This window comes from Ochotona curzoniae, unplaced genomic scaffold (assembly GCF_017591425.1).
Source record: "Ochotona curzoniae isolate NIBS_2020 unplaced genomic scaffold, NIBS_Ocur_1.0 contig_2692, whole genome shotgun sequence".
Classification (NCBI taxonomy): Eukaryota; Metazoa; Chordata; class Mammalia; order Lagomorpha; family Ochotonidae; genus Ochotona; species Ochotona curzoniae.
The window spans coordinates 20,183,340-20,203,786 of NW_024465556.1; the positions used below are offsets into that span (position 1 = coordinate 20,183,340).

General features: G+C 43.2%; 1 protein-coding gene across 26 annotated transcripts in view; it reads right to left on the bottom strand.

Moving 5' to 3' along the window:
- Positions 1-289: 289 nt before the first annotated feature.
- KCNMA1 (potassium calcium-activated channel subfamily M alpha 1) overlaps positions 290-20,447 on the bottom strand; it is a 664,040-nt gene continuing 643,882 nt past the window's right edge. For 8 of the 26 annotated variants that reach the window (XM_040976129.1, XM_040976121.1, XM_040976119.1 and 5 more), the window contains 4 exons: positions 16,009-16,203; positions 13,828-13,946; positions 10,033-10,257; positions 915-939 (listed from right to left, as the gene is read on the bottom strand). In XM_040976129.1, the coding sequence (XP_040832063.1) occupies positions 915-939; positions 10,033-10,257; positions 13,828-13,946; positions 16,009-16,203 (564 nt within the window). Of the gene's footprint in view, positions 940-7,722; positions 7,752-9,889; positions 10,258-13,827; positions 13,947-16,008; positions 16,204-20,447 lie in introns of those variants that run through there. The other 18 variants (XM_040976128.1, XM_040976125.1, XM_040976118.1 and 15 more) reach the window with 8 other exon arrangements.

The window sequence follows — 20,447 nt, forward strand, 5'->3', positions numbered from 1 at the left end:
CTCATCCCAGGTGTACCCACATCCTTCCTGTCATCATTAGTTGCCCAGGTGAGCCTCACCTGGTAGTTACAGAACAGCAGCAAAAAGGTTTCTAAGTTTATGAACAAAGGAATGCCAACTGCTGAATGAAAACTAAAACTACAAAAAACATGACTTTGAACTGTGAAAACAAATATGTTTTCCATTTATTAAGAGCTGGTGTCAATATTGATCAAAATACACACCCATCCAGGAAAGAAGCAGGTGCTCTCCTGCCCCCTTTGTCTTCTTGTTGTTCTTTTTTTTTTTAATTTACTAAAATACATTATGCATTGTTGGCCATTTCAAAATTATTTTAATAATCCATTTCACTTAATTTACAATTAGCTCTGGTAACGGGACCATCATCCTCCTCAACAAAAAAGAAAGAAGAGAAATATGCCTTAAGGAGTCTGGCCACTTGGTGCATTGTGAGTTTGCATTGTGTTAATATAGGGCAGATATTTGACAATGAAAGAAAAAAGAAAAATATATCTTCTTTCTAATAAGTAAAAATAATTTAAAGTACTAGAGGCTATACATGACTATTTTAGTATGTTCATTTGTAAATGAAATCTTTTTCTTTTCCAAAGTACATGGAAGCAATATTCAAGGCCGACAACGAGAAAGGTCTACTTTATTTTCTTGCAATTCTTGCTTATCCTAACATTTCCACCAGTGATTCAGGATGTAAGAGGAAGAAAAGTCATGTCACCATTTATGAAGTTTGTCAGGCTTTAAAAAAATAGTTCTGGTCTCCTGGGAATCAACATTCATCTTCAACTTCTCTGATTGGTGGAATCAAGCTGCTTGTGGATTTATATTGGTTGATCTGGTTAGCCATGTGGGTACTCATGGGCTTGATTTGAATGTTTCTGGGATAGGCATTGTCCGGCTCATCTGTAAACCATTTCTTTTCTGCTAAAGGGCAACATGGACAGAGAACAAGAAGGAGAAATTAGAAGCTCAGTTAGTCCTAGGATAAAGCTTTCAGACAGTTCAATGAAAAATGCACAAAGGTACCTGAGAGAAGCTGACAGTGAGTACGTGCTAAGAGAGACAGTACAGTGTAGGGAGGACCCAGAACCTGAAACATACCTCTGCTTTCTCACAGTGTGCCTTTGGGGCTTGCAGTTACCATGAGTGAACTTCAGAGAAGAGGAAGGATGGTAAGATGAGTTCTGGCAGGGTTCTCTGGAATCAAGCTAGTGGCCTGAGAAGCTGGTGGGAGCTGCTGCATGTAGCAGATACTGGGAACAGACAACTCAGCTCCCCTCAGAGCCACCAGGCTTAAAGTAATATCTCAACTATGACCTCTCCTCGGATTCTTCTGCAGTCTGTTTGGAGATCTTAAAGTAAAACCATGGCATTTGCTAGCGTGAAAACCAAAATAGTAAACCATGTTTTCAAGAGGACTTTGAGGTATTTTTTTTTCCATTACTTCAAGGAAAAGAACCCTGGGTTGGTATCAAGTTACGAAAAGTTTCAAGTAGTAGTATCTTAACAGACTACAATAATCCAAGCTGTTGACAAGGGAGTTTGATGAAGACTTGGCATTTCATTGCCACTCTAAAAACAGAGAAAAGGGTCAGAGACAACACTGAATCAGGGTATTCATGGGCTGAGGTCAGAAGGTAATGGTCCGAGCATCCTCTGCACAGGGTAGTGTTATTTAGACAGCTCAGCTCCCATCCTGCCTCTTTCTGTAACTGATATCTTCTGAGGAAATTGGCCATGTGCATAGACAGGAAGGGACTGGGCAAATTGGACATTCTAACTTGGGAACCATATGCCTCATTTTAGTGACTCAGGGGGAAGACATGAGAAATAGTATTGAGACAGTGGCCTGTCCAGCACAATTCATGAAAACCCTGTTTCTGGACTTAGGTGGACCTGCTCATGCAAACTGCTCACCTGGCTGAGTGTGTGTGTGTGTGTGTGTGTGTGTGTGTGTGTCCACTGCTGTGGGGCTATGGTCAGCTCCTCTGCATTGCATGCATGTCTCCTTGGTCTATCCTTTCACTGTTCCAAATATCCTGTGGTCTCAAGGTGAACAAGGGCTGCCACTGAAATTGAGGCGTGGCCTGGGTGAAACCCTTTGTTCAGCAGCTCATCTTACCCCTTGGGAAGCTTGCTACCTCTGGTATCGTTCCCCCTGCCCCCTTCCTGCTCTGGCTCTCTCACCTATTATAATTAAGTTCACTTTGATTTGAACAGATTGGACGATAGGAATTCATAATGCTACATCCTCACAGTGAAGCTAACTGATTAAGTGCTTTAAATTATTCCCCCTGACAGAATGATAAAGTTACAATCTGTTCTGAGATGATCTACAGCTCGCCAGACTCCTACAGCTTCTTTCTACATTCATTTATCTTTTTGTCAAGCACGGGTTTTTTTTTTCCTAAGCTTCAATTCCATAGATCTTTTAAAGTCATCAGCACATCTGAATTATTAATGAGACTTTGGAGGCAAAGGCTCCTGATGGGTTGGGTAAAAAAGGTTGTATAGAAATCCAGGACTGTGTACACATCAAAATAATTTCAGCTCCATTTAAAAAACCATTTAGTTCAAGTGTGACATAGATGAACCATTATGCATTTGTGGAAACCAATTTTTTGTGATCTACGATTAAACTAACCTTTCAGAGAGGAGTAAAGTGTGATGGTTATCATGTTTTAAAAGCATTGCCAGGCCTCTGAAACAATTTCAAACTATGACTTTCTCCAGAGGCTCATAGCGAAGGTGATTTTCAGAGTCAAGGCCTGTGTTTGTGTTCTGTTCCCCTGTGCTGCCCATGGTTTTGGCACCTGCTGCTACATGGACTGATTTTTGCAAAGGGATTTAGTGTTAGGTTGAACCTGCCAGGTTGGAAGAGGGAACTTTGCTGATGGAAACAAGGAGGTCGTTTGGGCATAAGACCTAAGACAGCAGCAATTTGCTGAAATTTTTATAACTGCTGCAGAGAATAATTGTCCAGAATTTAGTCTTCACAGTTCAATTCAAAGTTGGCCCTGAGACCTTTCATGGCAGAGAGAATATCAATTTCCTTCTGCTGTCTGTGAGGAACAGCACTGCTTCCCCATCGAAGCTTCTCTCTTTCTTTTCAAAATTATTTTCCATTAAAAAATCTAAGCAGCACAGCCCTTGTGTTTTGGCTGTGCAGCCTCAACTCAAGGAGGGCATAGCGTGAAAGCACCTTGCAGTTCAGGGTTGAGGTTTTCATGATGTTTGAGAAACGACTGTTTTGTATGGTGCTTCCTATGGCACCCATGGTGTTGAAGACTTAGGTAGGATGCTGAGAAAAATGGTAATGAATGCTATGTGCATTATGCTAAAATGTCTAGTAGCAAAAGTTTTTTTATGAAGAGACTTCAGAGGAACATGGCTTGTCATGATCACCAGTCATTTGGCTTCCACAGAATGTTTCAAGTAGGGCAACATTTTGGCCCATTGCACCTTGCCTTCTAAAAGATAAACCATGCCAATGGGTGGCTTACAGAATTGATCATGAGAAGACGACTCAGGAAGAGAATTTCAATGACTGCTGAAATGGTAGGGGACAATTCCAATTCCCTGAGTTTACTTCCATCCCCTGATTCATCCCACATGCCAGGGGATGGAGGGAGCTAGATTTGTATCCCTAAGCTGAAAAGAGCAATTGATGTGGGGGAGTGCTTCCTCACTGCTTGAGAAAAATAGCCAACCTGTAAATGAGCTTCTTGGTGGTGAGACACACAATGCCATGGCTCTGAGCACAATGTGTGCCCTGCCAGGAGGTAATGGTGCTAGGGAAGAACTGACATTTCCCAGCGTGTGGCAAGAGAACTAATAAATATAGTATCTGGAATATCCCTGCAGAGCAATATTTGGAAAACAACTGCTACCACCATTGGCAGATGCCATCTCTCAAGATGAACTTTCTCAGGAGCTGTCCACCTTGCACACACAGTGAGGGATGTAGGCCAAGGAGACTGCATGGGGCGGTGGGGTGGGGTGGGGAGACAACATCAGCTAGACCTGGCTCTCTTACATACTAGTTGTAAGACTCTGAGCCAGCTATCCAATTCTCTTAGCTTCGTCATTCATCTGTTGATCAGGGATAATAATATGACCATGCTAATAGTATTGTTCAGATCAATGAAAATGGTGCCCCTGAGGATCACATACACGGTAAACAGATGTAGGTTGGAAAGGCTATTGGGAATATGAATTCTAGCAGGCATTGTGGTAAAGTGGGTAATGGCATAGATTTTAGCATCTCTCAGGTCCTGCATCTTTCCAACAGAAGTTATAAGCATCAAATGTGTGGATCATGAATAAGAGAAATGTTTGACCCATGGTCATTGCTGGGGTGTCGACTGCTAGTACTAGTATGGATGGTCTCTGTACTAACAGGGTGACCATAAATGGTGTCCTTCAGCAGAGGAGCTATAGTAGCAAGTGTCAGTGTTTGGGTAGGGCTGTTGGTTTAAGGAATGTAGCTTGTGGTGGCAGAGATGATGGAAAAGGATGAGGTTGGTATTTTTTATTTGCAAGGTAAAAGAGAAGAAGGGGAAGCCCATGCCTGGGGACTTCCAGGAGGTTCCTAACCTCCTTGGGGCTACCATGTCAATCAAATCATGATTTTTGCTCACTAAGCACCTACTCTACCAGGAGCCACCTGTGCCTGCCATTGCTAGTGATAGCTCTGAGGGTGCAAGGTTCAGAGCAAGGCCCAGTAATTCCTCCTTTTGCTACATGGCTGTAGGTCAGATCCCAGCAGAGCCGCCTCTATCCAGGAAGGGCCTCAGGCCTGGGCTGGCCCAGCTGTCCTGGAGGCGACAGGCACTGAGAAGGCAGAGCTCCACTGCTGGCTCCATAGGTTGTCAGTGCTGGAGGATTTAGCTTTTTCACTACTCCCCAGAGAATAGAACAGTACAGGGATACAGTGATCCAGCCAAGGCATCAAGGATAATTGGCCCTCTGCTCACTGTACTCAAAGTTAAAGATCAACAAGAAAAGGCTTGAAAGGAAAAGATGCCATTTGAAGAGAGATAGCAGTTGAGAACCATGAGGTCAATAGGAATCCCCAGCCTTGGCTGGCAATGATATGTAATTTCACAGTTCCATTTCTCTCATAGGCAGTCTGATACCTTTCCACTGCCCAGAAACACTTAAGGACCATCACCCACCGCACCCACACTCTCTGCCTCCTCTCCTCTCTGTGGACCAACTACAGGCACGAAAATTATTTACCAGAGCAGCTTCTGTTTATGAGAATGATCTCAATTCTTTGTCATTGTCCACCATGATCTTATTTGTTTCTAAAGCTGCTGATGGCTGGGCAGAGCAAACTGCCCCTTGCAAGCCCTGCTCCATGGTCCAGCCAGCACTCTTCAGAAGGGGTCAGCCTCTTCACTCTCGTTTCTCAGGTGACAGGGGATAATCCTGCTCTCCTGCCATGGCTGCAATGAATATGTCATCTCCTCGCGGCAGGCAGCCAGCAGTGATAGGTACCCATAGCTAACTCTTTATCATATTATGACAAAGCAGGCATGCGCTGAAAGAAGCTGATGGAGAAATTGATTTTTACCCTGTCTTGACTTTTACAGGCCCCCAAGTTCCTGCACTTTCAAGTTTCTCCTTCAAGGAGCCTGTTGCTATAGGAACCTGGCTGCTTGATTTAATTGTCTCTATTGGGATGCACACGCCTTCCGGCTTTTCCCATGCTGAAGAACAGCCTGTCAAAAAGGTTCTTCTGGTCATCTGGGATCCTCACGATTCAGCCAAGGGGCACAGTCAGTCTCTTCACTCTGTGCACAAAGCTTACAGGGCTGTCTGCTTTCTTGGAAGCTGTGTGCCTGGATCAGTAAGGTGCCACCAGCACGACAGCACAGTGAGCCAGCCAGAGGCACTCATTGTATTTGTTATCTAAGGTAAGCCAGGAGGACAACACTTATAGAATGAATGAATGTATAAAATGCTGTTTAAAGGCTAATTAATTTCAAACATATACTGAGCATTTGTTGTGGGCCAGTTCTTCAGACATAATCTTTAATATTTAGAACAAAATTCATCAAGTCTCTTGATTGTGGTAGAAATTTAAATACATGAAGACATGTCAAAAAGTTCATGGTAAAATAAGATTAGATGACAACATGTACCTTCCACAAACTTTTAAGAAATCTCTTAAATATAGAAGGGGTCCAGCTGTCTCCTTATGCATTTGAGCTGATTTTTAGAAGGATGATGGGTACGGTTACGAAGGGCTTGGGGGATTGCACGATGAGTGCTGGGGTTAAGAAAGCTCCATCCTGCCTCCTCATCTACCAACTTCACATTCAACTTGGTTTGAGCGGCCCTACAAGCTGGTTTGCATACAGAATGGGGCAGGTGAGTCCTTGGCTGTAGTTCTTTCAAAATGTATTTTCTTCCTTTTCAAATAACTTACTCATCTTCTATCCCAACCCATGTATTTCCCTTTTTTTTCTGTTGGGGAGGAAGTAGGAGAGAGAAAAAACTAGCAAACTTGTAAACCTCCTTCCCAAGTGAACATATAGACATTCTCCTGAAAGAAGAAGGGGAAGTTTGGGGTCAACTGGCAAACAATGGCAGAGACTGCACTCTATGAAGGAGAGTGTTAAGAGTAGCTTCAGCTAAGGAAATAGAAGAGTGAGATCTTTTCCATTATCAAATAAATCATGCCTCAAATACTGTCAAGTTTCAATTATCCATCTCTGGCATTTGTTCCCTAAGTCCAGGAACACCCTCCACCCCAAAGTTTCATCTCATGTCATAGTCTGTTCTCATTCTATCCCTATCACAGTATCATCTCATCACAGGGCTACTAACAAATGGAATATGAAACACATTTTCAATTTACTTCTCTCTCTCTGCCAAATCTTGAGTGGCAGGTGGCAGGAGAGCTGTGGGTATGGTAGAAGACTCAGCTGCCAGCTGAGTTAGACACTGGAGTCCATCTATACAGCTGAACAGTTTTGCCTTTGTGGCACACTGCTCAAATATCCAAGAGAACAGTTCTTTTAGTATCAACATCCCTCCCGAGATACAGGATAGGAGGATGCAGCATTCACTGAGGAGCAAGTTTGTCAAATAGAATATCTGCCAATATTTTCCAGGAAAGAGTATTGACTGGCATCGTCCCTGAACTTGATAGGGTCTTGGCGAGAGCCACACAGAGATGCGAACAGACTGATGGTAGGAGCTGGGGCGGGCTGTGGCAATGGGGTAGGGCAGTGAAGGAAGCTGGGTTTCTCAATGGGAAAATGCTTTTGGACTTGGAGCAAGGAACCAAGGTGGGCAGGGAGGCCACGTGCAGATTTAAAGGCAAGCCAAATGGAGAGAAGTCCCCCCTCCCCAAAATGCCCAACCCCAAACCCAAGAACACCAAAACAAACTCTAAGGAATCTAGCAAGAGCAGCAGCACAGCCTCATGGCGCTGAGCAATTTAGAGAGTGGAGGAAGGAAGAGAAGAAGGAAGGGAAGAGGAGAGGGATAGGAGAGGGGAAAATAAAAATCAAAGCCAAACAAAATAAATAAAACCACAAACAGAACAATATAAATAAAAATAAACAAACCAATAACAGAATAAAATTTGTAACTCCTTTTTTTTTTAATTTCACAAAAGTTTTCACAAGGACAACGTTATAGAAGAAAACCCCCAGCAGTGGCTAGGTCATGCAGAACCATTGATTGTCATACCTTGGCCCATCCTATTCATCCTTGTTGCACTTTAGAGAGAGAAGTAAGCTATGTGAGTTTTACAACGCTTTTAAACTGTCATACTTCCTGTTGAGCACTTTAACTGGCACATTCTTATAAATGTTCTGGGGGCGCAAATTTATGACCTCCTATGCAAAGAACGCATAAAGAGCTCTTCATGATCCCAAACTAGGGGAAATGTGTAGAGTTTTATATATATACATATGCATGTATATATATATATATGTATATATATATTTATATATATAAAGAGTTATACATCATACATAAATCAATATATATAGGGGCAAAAATAATTAGAAAAAAAATTCACTCCTAGGGCTTTGTAATATGTAGGTATACAATTATTCCCCACCCAGCTACTGCTTTCAATACTGCACTGCCCCTGTCTTGGTTACAAGAAGGTGGAAGTTGTGACCGAGCTTCCCTGTTTTGTCAGTAAAAGTGCTTGTCAATTCACACAGCAAGCAAATCTCCCAAACTGTCATGCTCCAGGGGGTGGGGTTCTAAAAGCTAAACCCAAAACATTCACCATAAAAGCACCTTTTGTTTTTGAGACGGTACAGCTGTGACACTGCCTCCACCCTTTCACCCTCTCCTGGCCTCAATGGAATTCTATAAGGTAGTCATTGGGAATCGACCTCTCCCAGTCCAGGGCCTACCCGTCCACCCAAGAATTTGGTTATGGTGGAGATGGCCAATTTTTAATAGCTGCTGCCTATCTTAAAGCATGCCCTGCCTGCAAGAAACCTCTCATTACTCTAACCATTGATAAAGCATCTCTTCTGCCTTTGCTCTTATGCTCCCCAACTAAGGGGGGAAATAAAAAAAGCAAGAAAGAAAACAAAAGTAGAACTTTCCTAAAAGGTGTTTGGCTAGCACTTGCATTTTTTCATCCCTCGGCACGCAATGATGAGGGGGAAGTTCTTCACCAAGGTCACTCACCTAAGTGAATTGGCTGTGTGTGAGAAAACAGAGGGCAAGGAGTGCTCCCCCCTAGCCTTCTGCTCGGACACGGCCAGCACCAGGCAGATGCGCCCACTCCGTACAGTCGTAGCTGGCTTTTGTCTTGGCCGAGGCCACTGACACTGGGTCTGCCTATACTCTGGTTCATTTAGCAAGTGGGCTCCTAGAAACACAGAATTTGCTACTGGGCTTCTCTTTCCAGCATCGCCCCAGCCCTCAGCTCCTGCCTGCACTTGTTACTCAAACAAAGGGGAGTAAAAAGTTCCCCTGAGACCGCAAGGAAAAATACTTGCTCTTTCCGGAGCATTATTTATTCTGTACATAAGGTAAGTAATTCACCTTTTAAAGGATGTAAAAGTCCCAGGAAGGCAGTTTTTAATGACTTACATCTGATATTTATGATACATATGGCTTTTCATCCCAAATGTCAAAAGTGAAAGAAAAAAATAGCTATTCTTATGGCAGCATAAGGAGGCAGAATAACAATTTAATATACAGTCAAATCTCTTTTCACTTAATCTAAATGCCTAGAATCTGATAGAGCCATGAGTGGAATACTATTCTTCCCTCCATAGTAAATGGTAGAAATGTTCATAGAATTCCCAAAGGACTCTGGGACACAGGCTTTGGTGAGTAACTGGAAAAAAAAAAACCAGCAACAACAAAACAAAACAAAACAAAAACCTCAGACATTCCCTTGCAAGAAGTAGGTGCTTAAGTAATCATCTATATAAACCGTGGAAGCTTCTGAAATGCTTTACAATGCCTCAGCCCAGAGAGTGGAAACAATTGATAGCTTTCACTGCTTTTTGATAGCTTGTTTCAAATAAATGTGCACTAAATCCTGTGTGTGTGTGTATAAAAAGGAAAACAATTACAAAAAAAAAAAAAGCCAAAACCCAAAGCACCCTGATAGTCCTGATGTTCCAATTCCAAGAGATAAACTAACTTTGCCTGACCCACACGGATGGCAAGGGCTCTGTTCTCATCTGTAAACGCCTCCCTGCAGTGAGCTGCTGACTGACGTGTGGCGCGTGCTGTGGGGGTCTCCTCCCCCTCTCCCAGAATCATAAATAACTTTTGGTCCGTCTGCTTATCTGCCATTGTGCTCAAGGGTTTTATGGTGGTGAAATAAAAATGACAATCACATGCACACTATCATACATATGCAAATATGTGTAAAAAAGGGGGAGGGACTACAGGGGAAAAAAACAGGGAAAAGTGACTTTGTTGGGGACACCAACTGGGAAAATGAGCGGCAGATACAGTTTCACACACGGTGGCGGTGGAGACACATATCAAAGCCGCTCTTCCTGCACGTACTTCTGTTTGTCCCGGGACTCCCTGGACTTGGGTCGGTTCTGTCGGTTTGCTGTGGATGGGATGGAGTGAACAGAGGAACTCTTCTTGCTGGAGGACTGCGACGAGTGGGAGGAATGGGACAGGCTGGCCCGGGACTGGCCGGCGTTGTGGTCAAACTGCATTAAGCAGAAGATCAGGTCCGTCGGCACAAGCTCAAACTCGTAGGGGGGGTTGGTGATGACATACCTAGATAGGGAAAGCAAAGACAGGTGTCACACAGCCTGATGGTAGCCCAGTGGAGAACTTGCCGCTCCCTGAACCAGGTGGCTCAGATCAGTTGCCGGATCTGGAAGATGCACTGCTAGCTGCTCCCATGCCTTAGCATCCTCTTCCAAGTTAAATGAAGCCTCACCCTGTAGAAGGAGGCCAGCCATGCGCCTAGGCAAAGGCACTGAATTACAGCTGGGGATGGAAGAAACAAACCATGCTTCCAGTGGTCTATGTGCACTTTTTCATACAAGATCAAGCTCATTTTTAATCCCCAGCATCCCAAATGCAGTAGGTTTCATGGATTACACTGTAATTTGATTCTCGAATTTTCTTGCCATCCTAGACACACACCCAGAGTCTCCTCAGACAATCTTTAATTTTTTTTCTTTTAAGCAACTTTGGTGGGAGTTTCGCTTCATGGGAAAATACAAGCACTGCCCTGTTTGTCAGCTCTGGCTGTATGGCTCTTCCAGAAGACGTCAGACATTCTCTGGTCCACACGCAGGGGTTTACAATGACCTGTTCCTTCTACAACAGCCTCGACACCAGGCTTGTCGGCTTCGCTGGGTCGCACTTAACAAGACATATTAAAGTACAGCATACATATCAAGAAATGCACCCAGGTGTACAGATCAGTGAGGTGTTTTTTGATTATCTGATCACCTTCTTGACCAACATCCAAATGAAGAATACAGCACCCCTGCCGTCCTCGCTATTCCCTCCATTTCTTATCCTTAACGTGTGAAGGACAAGTATATTGTTATTTACATGCTATAGCTCAGTTATAACTTTATACCAAACAACGTGACATCCACACAATTCTTGTCCTCTCTTCATATATTAATTACCACAAACAGGAGATTATATTTTCCTCTGGGGTCTGGCTTATTTCATTTAGCATAATGTTGTTCAGTTACATTCACTTTTTGTTGCCATGCCACATACCATTCTTTTTATAGCTAATATTCCACGAAGTATGTGCCAATTTTCTTTCTTCATTCATTAGTTGCTGTACACTTAGGTTGACTCCATATCCTAGCTATTGTGAACTGAATGCTACAGACACGGAAGCACAGGTGATGCTCTCATATGCTGCTTTCATTTCCTTTGGATAAATTCTCAGGGGTGGAATAGCTGGGTCATATGGTAGATTGTAATTTTCCGAGGATTCTCAATACTATCTTCCATACAGATTGTACCAGTTTACGTTCCCTCCATCAGTGAATTAGGATACCTTGATCTCCACATCTTCACCATAAACTGTTATTTTTTGATTTCTGGATGATAGCCCTTCTAACCAGGCTGAGGTAATAGCTTTCATTTCCCTGTTGGTTTGTGTCCTTTCATGTGTCTCTCGATTATTTCTGCTTCCATCTTTGAACATTGTCTGTTCATGTCCTAACTGGGTTGTTGGCTTTGATGCTATAGAATTTTTTTTGAGTTTCTTATATATTTTGGATATGAATTCTGTATCAAATGCATCGTCTATACATATTTTGTCCCATTCTGTTGGTTGTCTCCTAGCCAGAGCCATTGGACAAGAAAAAGAAATCAAAGGGCTACAGGGAAGTGAGGACATCAAATTGTTCCAGTGTGTAATAGCATGGTCCTTTATACAGGGGGACCGAAATACTCCACCAAGAGATTAACAGAACTCATAAGCGTTTGGCAAAGTTGCAGATACAATGTCAACACAACAAAATCAACACAAACAATGCTCTGACTGAGAAAGAACTCATAAGAACAGTCCCATTCACAATAGCTACAAAAAGTTTAAATTACTTGAGATAAACTTAATCAAGGATGTAAATGACCTTTATGATGAAAATTACAAAGCAGCAATAAAAAAAATGGAAGACACCAAAAAATGAAAAAATCCTTCCATGTTCATGGGTTGGAAGAACTGGTATCATCACCAAGTCCATACTACCTACTCCAAGCAATTTACAGTCAATATGATTCCACGCGAAATACACATGGCATTCTTCTCAGACCTACAAGAAATGATCTTAAAATCCATATGGATACACAAAGATCCAGTTGAAGCCATTTTAAACAACAAAAACAAAGCCAGAGGCTTCATAATACCAGATTTCAAGATATTTTACAGGGCTATTATCATCAAAACAGTCTGATACTAGCACAAAACAGGTATCAAGACCAATGAAACAGAACCGAAATTAATCCATGTATTAACAACCAACAAACAAGCTAAAAATCACACCCTAGAGGAAGCGCTATGTTCAACAAATGGTGCTGAAAAAAAACAGATCTCCATATACAGAAATTTGGGACAAGGCTCCTAAATTATACCCTACACAAAAATCAACTCATAATGGGCCAAGGATGTGAACCTGAAAGCCAACACCATCGAGTTATAGTAAAGGAAAGCACTGGGGCAGAAAAGCTTCCACGTACTGACCTAGGTAAATGTTTCTTGGATAAGACCCCAGCTGCTCAGGCAATAAGAGTAAAAACTGGACAAATGGTATTACACGAAGAAGTGTCTGCACAGACAAGGAGACACTCAACAAGGTGGAAACTGCAAAGTCTTAAGCAGCAACACCTGAAACCTCCAGAATCAGCATCTCTGAGGGTGAGATGTGGCAATTCCTACTTCAACAAGACCTGCAGGGCATTCTCAGGAACCCTCAGCTGTGAGAACCCTCTGAAAAGCACCAGGTGGTCTCAGCTCTGTCTACCCTCTTCCATACCTGGGCATCCTGCAGGTACATTTATTTCATTTTAAATGTGCATACATAGTCATGTTCAAGGATTTAAGACACTGTTTGTACCAAAAAGAAACAGATTTTAATTCCATTTTCCCCGAATCTCCTGATGTACCCTTTTTTGAACATTTTTTTGTTGTTGTTACCAGCCTATTAATTCAGGGTAAACACAGTATTTTTACAAAGCTCCCCGGGTGATTCAAATATGCAAACAGATCTGGGAAATACTCTTCTCTATAGCATTATTTCCTGGGGTATATTATGCAAACTCATTGATTTCAGTAATTCTAGGATGTACTTTTAATTTCAGCCTGCTATGAATTTACTTTAATGCATATTAGAAAAAAATATATAACCAGCATGCCTTAACTGTTATTTTTCTGCTTAGGGTGATAATATACAATTTTCTTAAGAATAAATATATCAAAGTAAAAATGTGAGCCAATTAAACTATACAAGGTAAAAATATAGGATTCTAACAAACAAAAAAGCATTTATCTTCAGCACCAACAACAGGAAATAGCTCGGCATTAGGCATCATAAAGGTTACCCCGATTGCCGGAGTTTGGAAGAGATGTCGTTATGCAAATTTTTTGTACCTGAAAGAGGGAACTATTTCGCAGAACTTGAATTCTTCCCACCATGTCCTTACCTCTCTGGTTTTAGTAAATAAAGGGAAATATCTCCCATACTCTTGGAAGCTCAGTGTCAGATCTAAAGCAGATCTAAAGCACGGGTCTACAGCGTCATTGCTTTTGTAGTCAGGGACAGGAAAGGGCCGTTGTGTCTCTGCACTTAGGTGGGCCCTGACACTCACCTCTTCGTACACTGGCTGGGGGTGCTGAGGTGGGCATCTCTCAGCCGGTAGATTCCAAAACAAAGCATATTGTACGTTTTCAGAGCTTTGCAAAACAGATCACCATAACAACCGCCATCCTAGGAGACAAGGAGAAAGAACAGAGAGAAACACCATTTTCATTTACCTGAAGGTCGAGGTCCAAGGGCATGAGTGCGTTGGTGTCTCCTGGGCTGCAGAGTCTGTGGCTACTGAACCCAACGTGGTTAACAGCCTAGATACACCACAAGGGGGACTTCAGGCTTCATTAAAGAATGCTGTTTTCCTCTGGGGGTCTCACCCGTTTTCTGCCGGCAGGATGAGAGCTCCAAGGAGATTATGCCTCTCCTTTACTGAGTGTAAGAAGTCTCAGATGTTTGCTTTAGAGGAGGGAGGGAGACCAGCTCCTCAATGTGGTGATTAGGCTTTGCCCTGGCTCAGCTGTAGCCTCCATGCCCAGGCTGTCAAAACGGCCTGAGTGATAATGAAAACCACTCCAAGAACAACACGCCCCCACTAGGTTCTAGGGTGACAGATGCCTTCAGGTAGGGACTGTGTGAAAAGCACAATTTGCAGACCTCTGAGATGGCACGAGTGGAAGAGAATGTGTTTCCCTAGGAGCTGGTGGGGGGATGGGGGCCGGCAGGTGGCAAGGCTGGGATTCACCGTTCTAATCAGCTCACAACCAGATTTCCAGGGTCTGCAGCTGGATTTGTAAAGTGGAAAAAGATGCCTTCCCTTGGAAACATGGGCCTCATGCAGCCAGGTGGCTCCAGGAGAATGCAGAATGACTTCACTGGACAGAAGGGGAATACACTGATTCTTCCTCCTATCATGGGAGTTTTTAAATGGGTTTCATATTAGAAAAACCACGGGTGATTGGTGGGTGCAGCAGCGAAGTCAACATTTGGGACACTAGAATTGCATCCCAGAGTGCTTGGCTCTGAGTCTCAGCTCCACTACCAAACCAGCTTCCTGCCAATGTGTATCCTAAGAGGCATCATATGATGGTCAAAATAATGGGATTGAATTTCTGGCTCCTAGCTTTACTGGCCTGGCTCAGGCCAGTGCAATGACAACCAACAGATGGGAACTCTGTCTCTATTCTTGTTCTCTCTCTCTCTATGTCTCCCTATCTCTTTCTACCCTCTCCCTATCTGCCTCTGACATTTGCTTTAAATTTACTATTATTTGAAGTATGTGAAGCTTGTAAAATGATAAAAATGTGCTAATACATGATAGATACACAGAGCCACTAGCTCTGGAAAGTCCTGTCCAGTCTAACAATGTTCCTGGCCCACAACCAAACCAAGGGAGGGGCAGGTCAGCCTCAGTGTTTCAGAAAAATGGAGAACGATCTGTTCCTTGCCTGTATTTCCACTTTCTGGGTAGTTCTGCCAGTGGAGCAACATAGCCTTAGGTCCTAAGTCATACCACTCCCCTCCCTTGAAAGAACCTCTGTGGTTCAAGCTGGGAGCAGGGATCAGAGCTGTAGACTTTGACCATGGTACCTGATCTCCAGCTAGTACATGGATCCCAAAGAGAGGTGTTGGTCAATTCTACCACTGAGGTCTGTGGGAGAGCGATTGGGGCCTGTCTCAGAAATGACCAGATCCAGGCTTTGAATTAGAGGCCTTAGCTGAGCCATGTGAACCAAGGTATCTTGAATGCAAATGATGTCTTTGCAAACCACCAACACCTGGGTCACACCCAGAGACAAAAATCTCAAATCCTGAGAGGTACTGCGGGGCATTCACAATGCTAGTGTCTATAGTGGATTGGGGAGGGAAGGACTTGGCTGGGAGCTTCACTAAAGCCCTTTGGAAATGAATCCCACCTGGACAACCTGTGGGTACCACCTGCTGCCTGCCTTTTCACAGGAGAAGACACCCCAGGAGAAATGAAGCCCCACAGGTCTGAAGCCAGGGTGGCAGGTACAAATTCCTCTAGGAGCAAGCCTCAGGCTCTCTGGCCTCCAACTGCCTTAGAGTATGTCATCGATGGAAATGATTTTCTACACAAAAAGCACCGAGTGTGACACACAGTAAACCACCAATGCTGCCTCTTGTGGTTATTGACAGTCGGAAGGAGAAAAAGTTCACTTGCCTCTAGCCTCCCCCAAAGGACGGATCTCAGGAGGCCTCAGCAGAGCTGTGAACTCACCCCCAGGTCTGCGAAGGGCCCATCCAGTAGAGCTAACTGGGCCACGCGGCAACGGTCCCTGTTAGCCAGTGTCTGGGGGGTGCTGTAGCCCCCTCGAAGTGCGTTCTCCTCGGCGATCAGAGCCTCCAGCTCCGGCGTGGCCCCTCCGGTCACCAGGGTCCGTATTAGGGTAAGGATATTATCATTGAAGTACGTCTGCCGAGAGACAGAAACGGGAAGAAAACCCTCCTTTAAGCGAGCATGCTCAAGTCACGACAGCCGACATGCAAATTACAACTTCCCTTGGTCTCTGCTGTTCAAAGCTCCGGCCTGTCTCTTCAAATAATTTCGTGTGGGAAAGAAAAAGACAGCAGCCTGCAATTATTTCATTCTTTACTCTCCTGCCTGGCTCTACCACCAGAGTCTGACTTTTAAAAAACCAATCCAGGAGATGTGCATTAAAGAGCTGGCGTGTGAGTAATTGGTGTTTACCAGCATCAATCTTAGCACGGATGCAAATATTGCCTTGCTTCTGGAAGTCTACCTGTCTACTGTGGGACATTGGACTCGTGCGACATACCCAGTCTGTTCCACTGCTGCTCCCGAGGCCCTGTCACCTATGAGCCACAAAGCCCTCTGTCCCCAGCCATGGCAAAGTCTGACTGTGTATACCCAGCTGCCGACAGTGTCACTAATGGCACCTGCATTGCTGAGAGTCTAACCCAACAGTCTCTATGCACTAAAGATGCCGGATCTGTTTGATGATGATGTAAGTATCCAGGTGCACGACTCTGGTTTGTGCTTCATGAAAGAACCTCGATGTGGAGGCCAGGGCAGCTCACAAGAAAGGTTTCTCTCCAAATGCGAAGTGCGTGTTTGCCCCACATCTGAACCCTAGCAGAGATGGCAAAAATAAAACAATAGGAATCTTAAAAAAATCTTAATAGGGCATCAAATAAAAGAACTTAAAACAATATTCTTCATCCAGCCTAATTTGAGAAAAAGCTTGGTTATGAGTGTACATTCCATTTTTCTGTGTACAAGGAGACCAACCAGACTAAATGAACCAAGACTAATTCTGCCTGTGTTTTTTTCAGGATGGATGTGTCTTTGGGGGCAGGTTAGGGAAAACAGATGCATTTGGACTTGAGTAGCTCTTTAAATGGTTTACCTGGGAAAGTATAGTGGAGAGTAAACCAAGTAAGAACGGACTCCTAATTCTCCCTCTGCCATCGCTAGTGCAGTGCCTTGGAGGAGTCTGCCTGATCCTTCAAGGTCTCTATTTTCTCATCCATAAAATAACCACAATCATCAAAATCAACTTGATGTGCGAAGATTCCCACAAGGATTCCGAGTTAGGATGATAGTTGCTCACAGAGCTAGATTCATTTTTCTCATGAAAATACTCAAGGGGGAGCTCAAAGGGCTATAAACCCCCAACTATGGTGGGAACTAACCAACTAGGAACATTCCTCAGAGCCCACCAAACCCAAGGGCGACTCAGAAGTCACAGGTGCCCCAGGCCGAGAGGCAGAGTCAGCACACCTGAAGAAGGAAGGGTGGCGGGAACGAGGAAGAGATCCGCAGTCAGGCTGTGGCTTCCCAGTGGACTTCACGTTAGCAGCCGCGTGGCCATATCAAGGTATTTACTGTCTCCTGGCCTCAGTTTCTCCTTCTGTGAAATGTGATAACAGAGCCACTATGGGGAATGGAAATGGGCTTGGCACACATGAAGTACAGATGCTCCTGGCCTGATGTTTGAGATGTGGTGAGAACAGTCCACCTCTTTCCCAACTTTCCACTGACTTCTCAGTTTCCTGTTTTCATTTTTCACTGGAAGGAGAATGGGGGAGGGGGAGGATAGACAAAGGCCAGTTTGTTTCACCCTGGAATCTGTACCTCTCAAGCTGTCTACATCTTGAGGCTCCATTTGGGCTCAGGAACCACACAGTGCAGGACTCCAGACACAGCATCCCGGGATACAACAGCAGCGGGGGTGCTCTTGGGGGAAGGCTAGTTTAGTTACACATACTCAGATACTTCTGAAAATTATCAGGGTAAGCCCTCTTACCTAAAGTCAGATAGGGCATGCCTCAGCCCAGTGAGTCATGAATCACACTGGATAGCTGAGAGTGGGCCTTTGTGCCAAGATGGCCACTACATCAAGATGAGACTGAATTTCAACAGCACAGAAGGGGACAGCAGAACACTCAGGGTTTGTGGAGGGAGAACAGAGCTGTGCATGCTTAACTACAGCGAGACGCAAAAAGTAGATGGGAGGGTCCTCCAGAACAGAACCTCAGTGTCCAAAGGCCGGAGGTTTCCCTTAACAGCAGAAATAGTACAAGGAAACCTGCTCCTGGGACACCTATTGGGCAGGATGGTCTAAACAGAACCAGAAAGACAGAAAAGGTGCTTATATTGAAAAGAAAGGAGTTGTAACCATCTCCATTCCCAGAGGCTGTGATCTTGTCTATAGAAAATCCTCCAGAATCCATCAAAAGATCTTGATAGGCAATAAACTTGTCCAGCAAGGTTGTAGGACACAAGGCAAACATACAAAAATCTGTTGTTATTTTCTAGGTACTTGCAATTAACAATACTTGTATAAAAATAAAACTAAGAATAAACTTACACTTAAAATAGCCAACAAAAGAATAGAATACTTTGAAGACAACCTATCCAAGATTTACATATGGAAAGCTATAAAATATTTCTGAAACTTTAAAAAAAAACCCAAATAAACAGAAAGACAGCCCATGCTTATGGGTTGGAAGATAATATTATAGAGAAGGCAATATATTCCCCCCCAAATACACAGATTAAATGAAATCCCTATCAAAATCCCAAAGGCCATTTTGTTGTTGTTACTGTGCTAAAATGGAAAACTGATTCTAAAATTCATATGGAATTTTATGCAAAATTCATATGGAATTATGCAAAACATCCAAAAGAAAAAAACAAACTTAAAAGAAAAACTACAAAGCTATAGCAATCCATACAGTAAGGTACTGGCATAGGATACACACACAGACCAATCGAACAGATCGGAATAGCACATCCATAAGTGGATGCCTACAGCTGCAGGCAACAGATTATCAATCACAGTGCCAAATGCACTCAGTGAATAAATGCAGTCTTTCAAACATATTCTGTTGCAACAATTGGGTATCTACTTGCAGAGGAATAAAGCTGGACCTATACTTAATCCAAACATGCAAAGCATCAACTCAAAATGCATGAAAGACCCACAGAGAAAAGCTGACCTATGAAATGCTTCCAAGAAAACAGAGATAAATCTTCATGAATTTTGATTTAATTCTAATTTTTATAAATATGATACTGAAAACATAAGCTACAGAAGAAAAGCTTAGATCAACTAGAATTGACCCCCCAAAATGTAATTGTGCTTTAAAGGCACTATCTAGAAACTGAAAAAAAAAACCATCTATGGAATGAGAGAAAAGCTTTTAAAATATGTATCTGATAAGGTCTACACTTCAGCATTAAAACCCTTTGGATGAGAGAATTCGGCATAGCAGTTAAGATGCCACTTGGGAAACCTGCATCCCACATTGGAGTTTCTTGGTTGCAGTGCTGTCTCGGCTTCTGATCCCAGCTTCCTGCTAATGTGTACCATGTAGGCACAGCAGGTGCTTTGGTCCCTGCTAGCCACACGGAAGACTCAGACTGGGTCCCTGGATCCTGGATGATCTCCAGATGCTATGTTGTGGGGGCATCTGGGGAGAGAGCCAGTGGATGGAAGATGACTCTCTCCATCTTTGGTCCACCTCCCTGTCTCTCTATATATATCAAATAAAATGAAAATGAATTTTTTAAAACATGAAGACAATAAAAACTTCCCTTAACAAAAACAAAAATCCAATAGTTTTAAAAATGGGTGCAAGATTTGAACAAACTGTTTTTAAAAGAGAGATACACACATGGTCAAGAAACATAGGTGAATATTTTAACCTCTCTAGTCATCAGGAAGTGCAAACTAAAACCACGAAGAAGCACCATTTTTCTCTACTATGAGGGTTGCAATTAAAAACTGTAGATTATAAGAACTAGCAAAGATGTGGAGGAACTGCAACCCTCCTACATCTCTGGTGAAAATAAAAAGTAGTGTTGCCACATCTGAGAGTTCCTCAAATGATGACATACTGAGCGGCCACATGACCCAGTGATTTGGCTGAATGTACACACAACTTCCCCAAAATTGAAACATATATCCACACAAAAGCCTATGCACAGATGTATATAGTTGCATTACTCCTAATATACAAATGGTTCCAATGGCACTGGGTGAAAGGCTGTGTGAACAAAATGAATAGAATGAGTATCATGTAGCCCTAAAAAGAAATGAAGAGCTTACACCTGTTATAACAAAAAAAAGTTTGAAAACATTATACTAACTCTGATTTTGTTTATATGAATTGTCTGGAACAAACAAATCT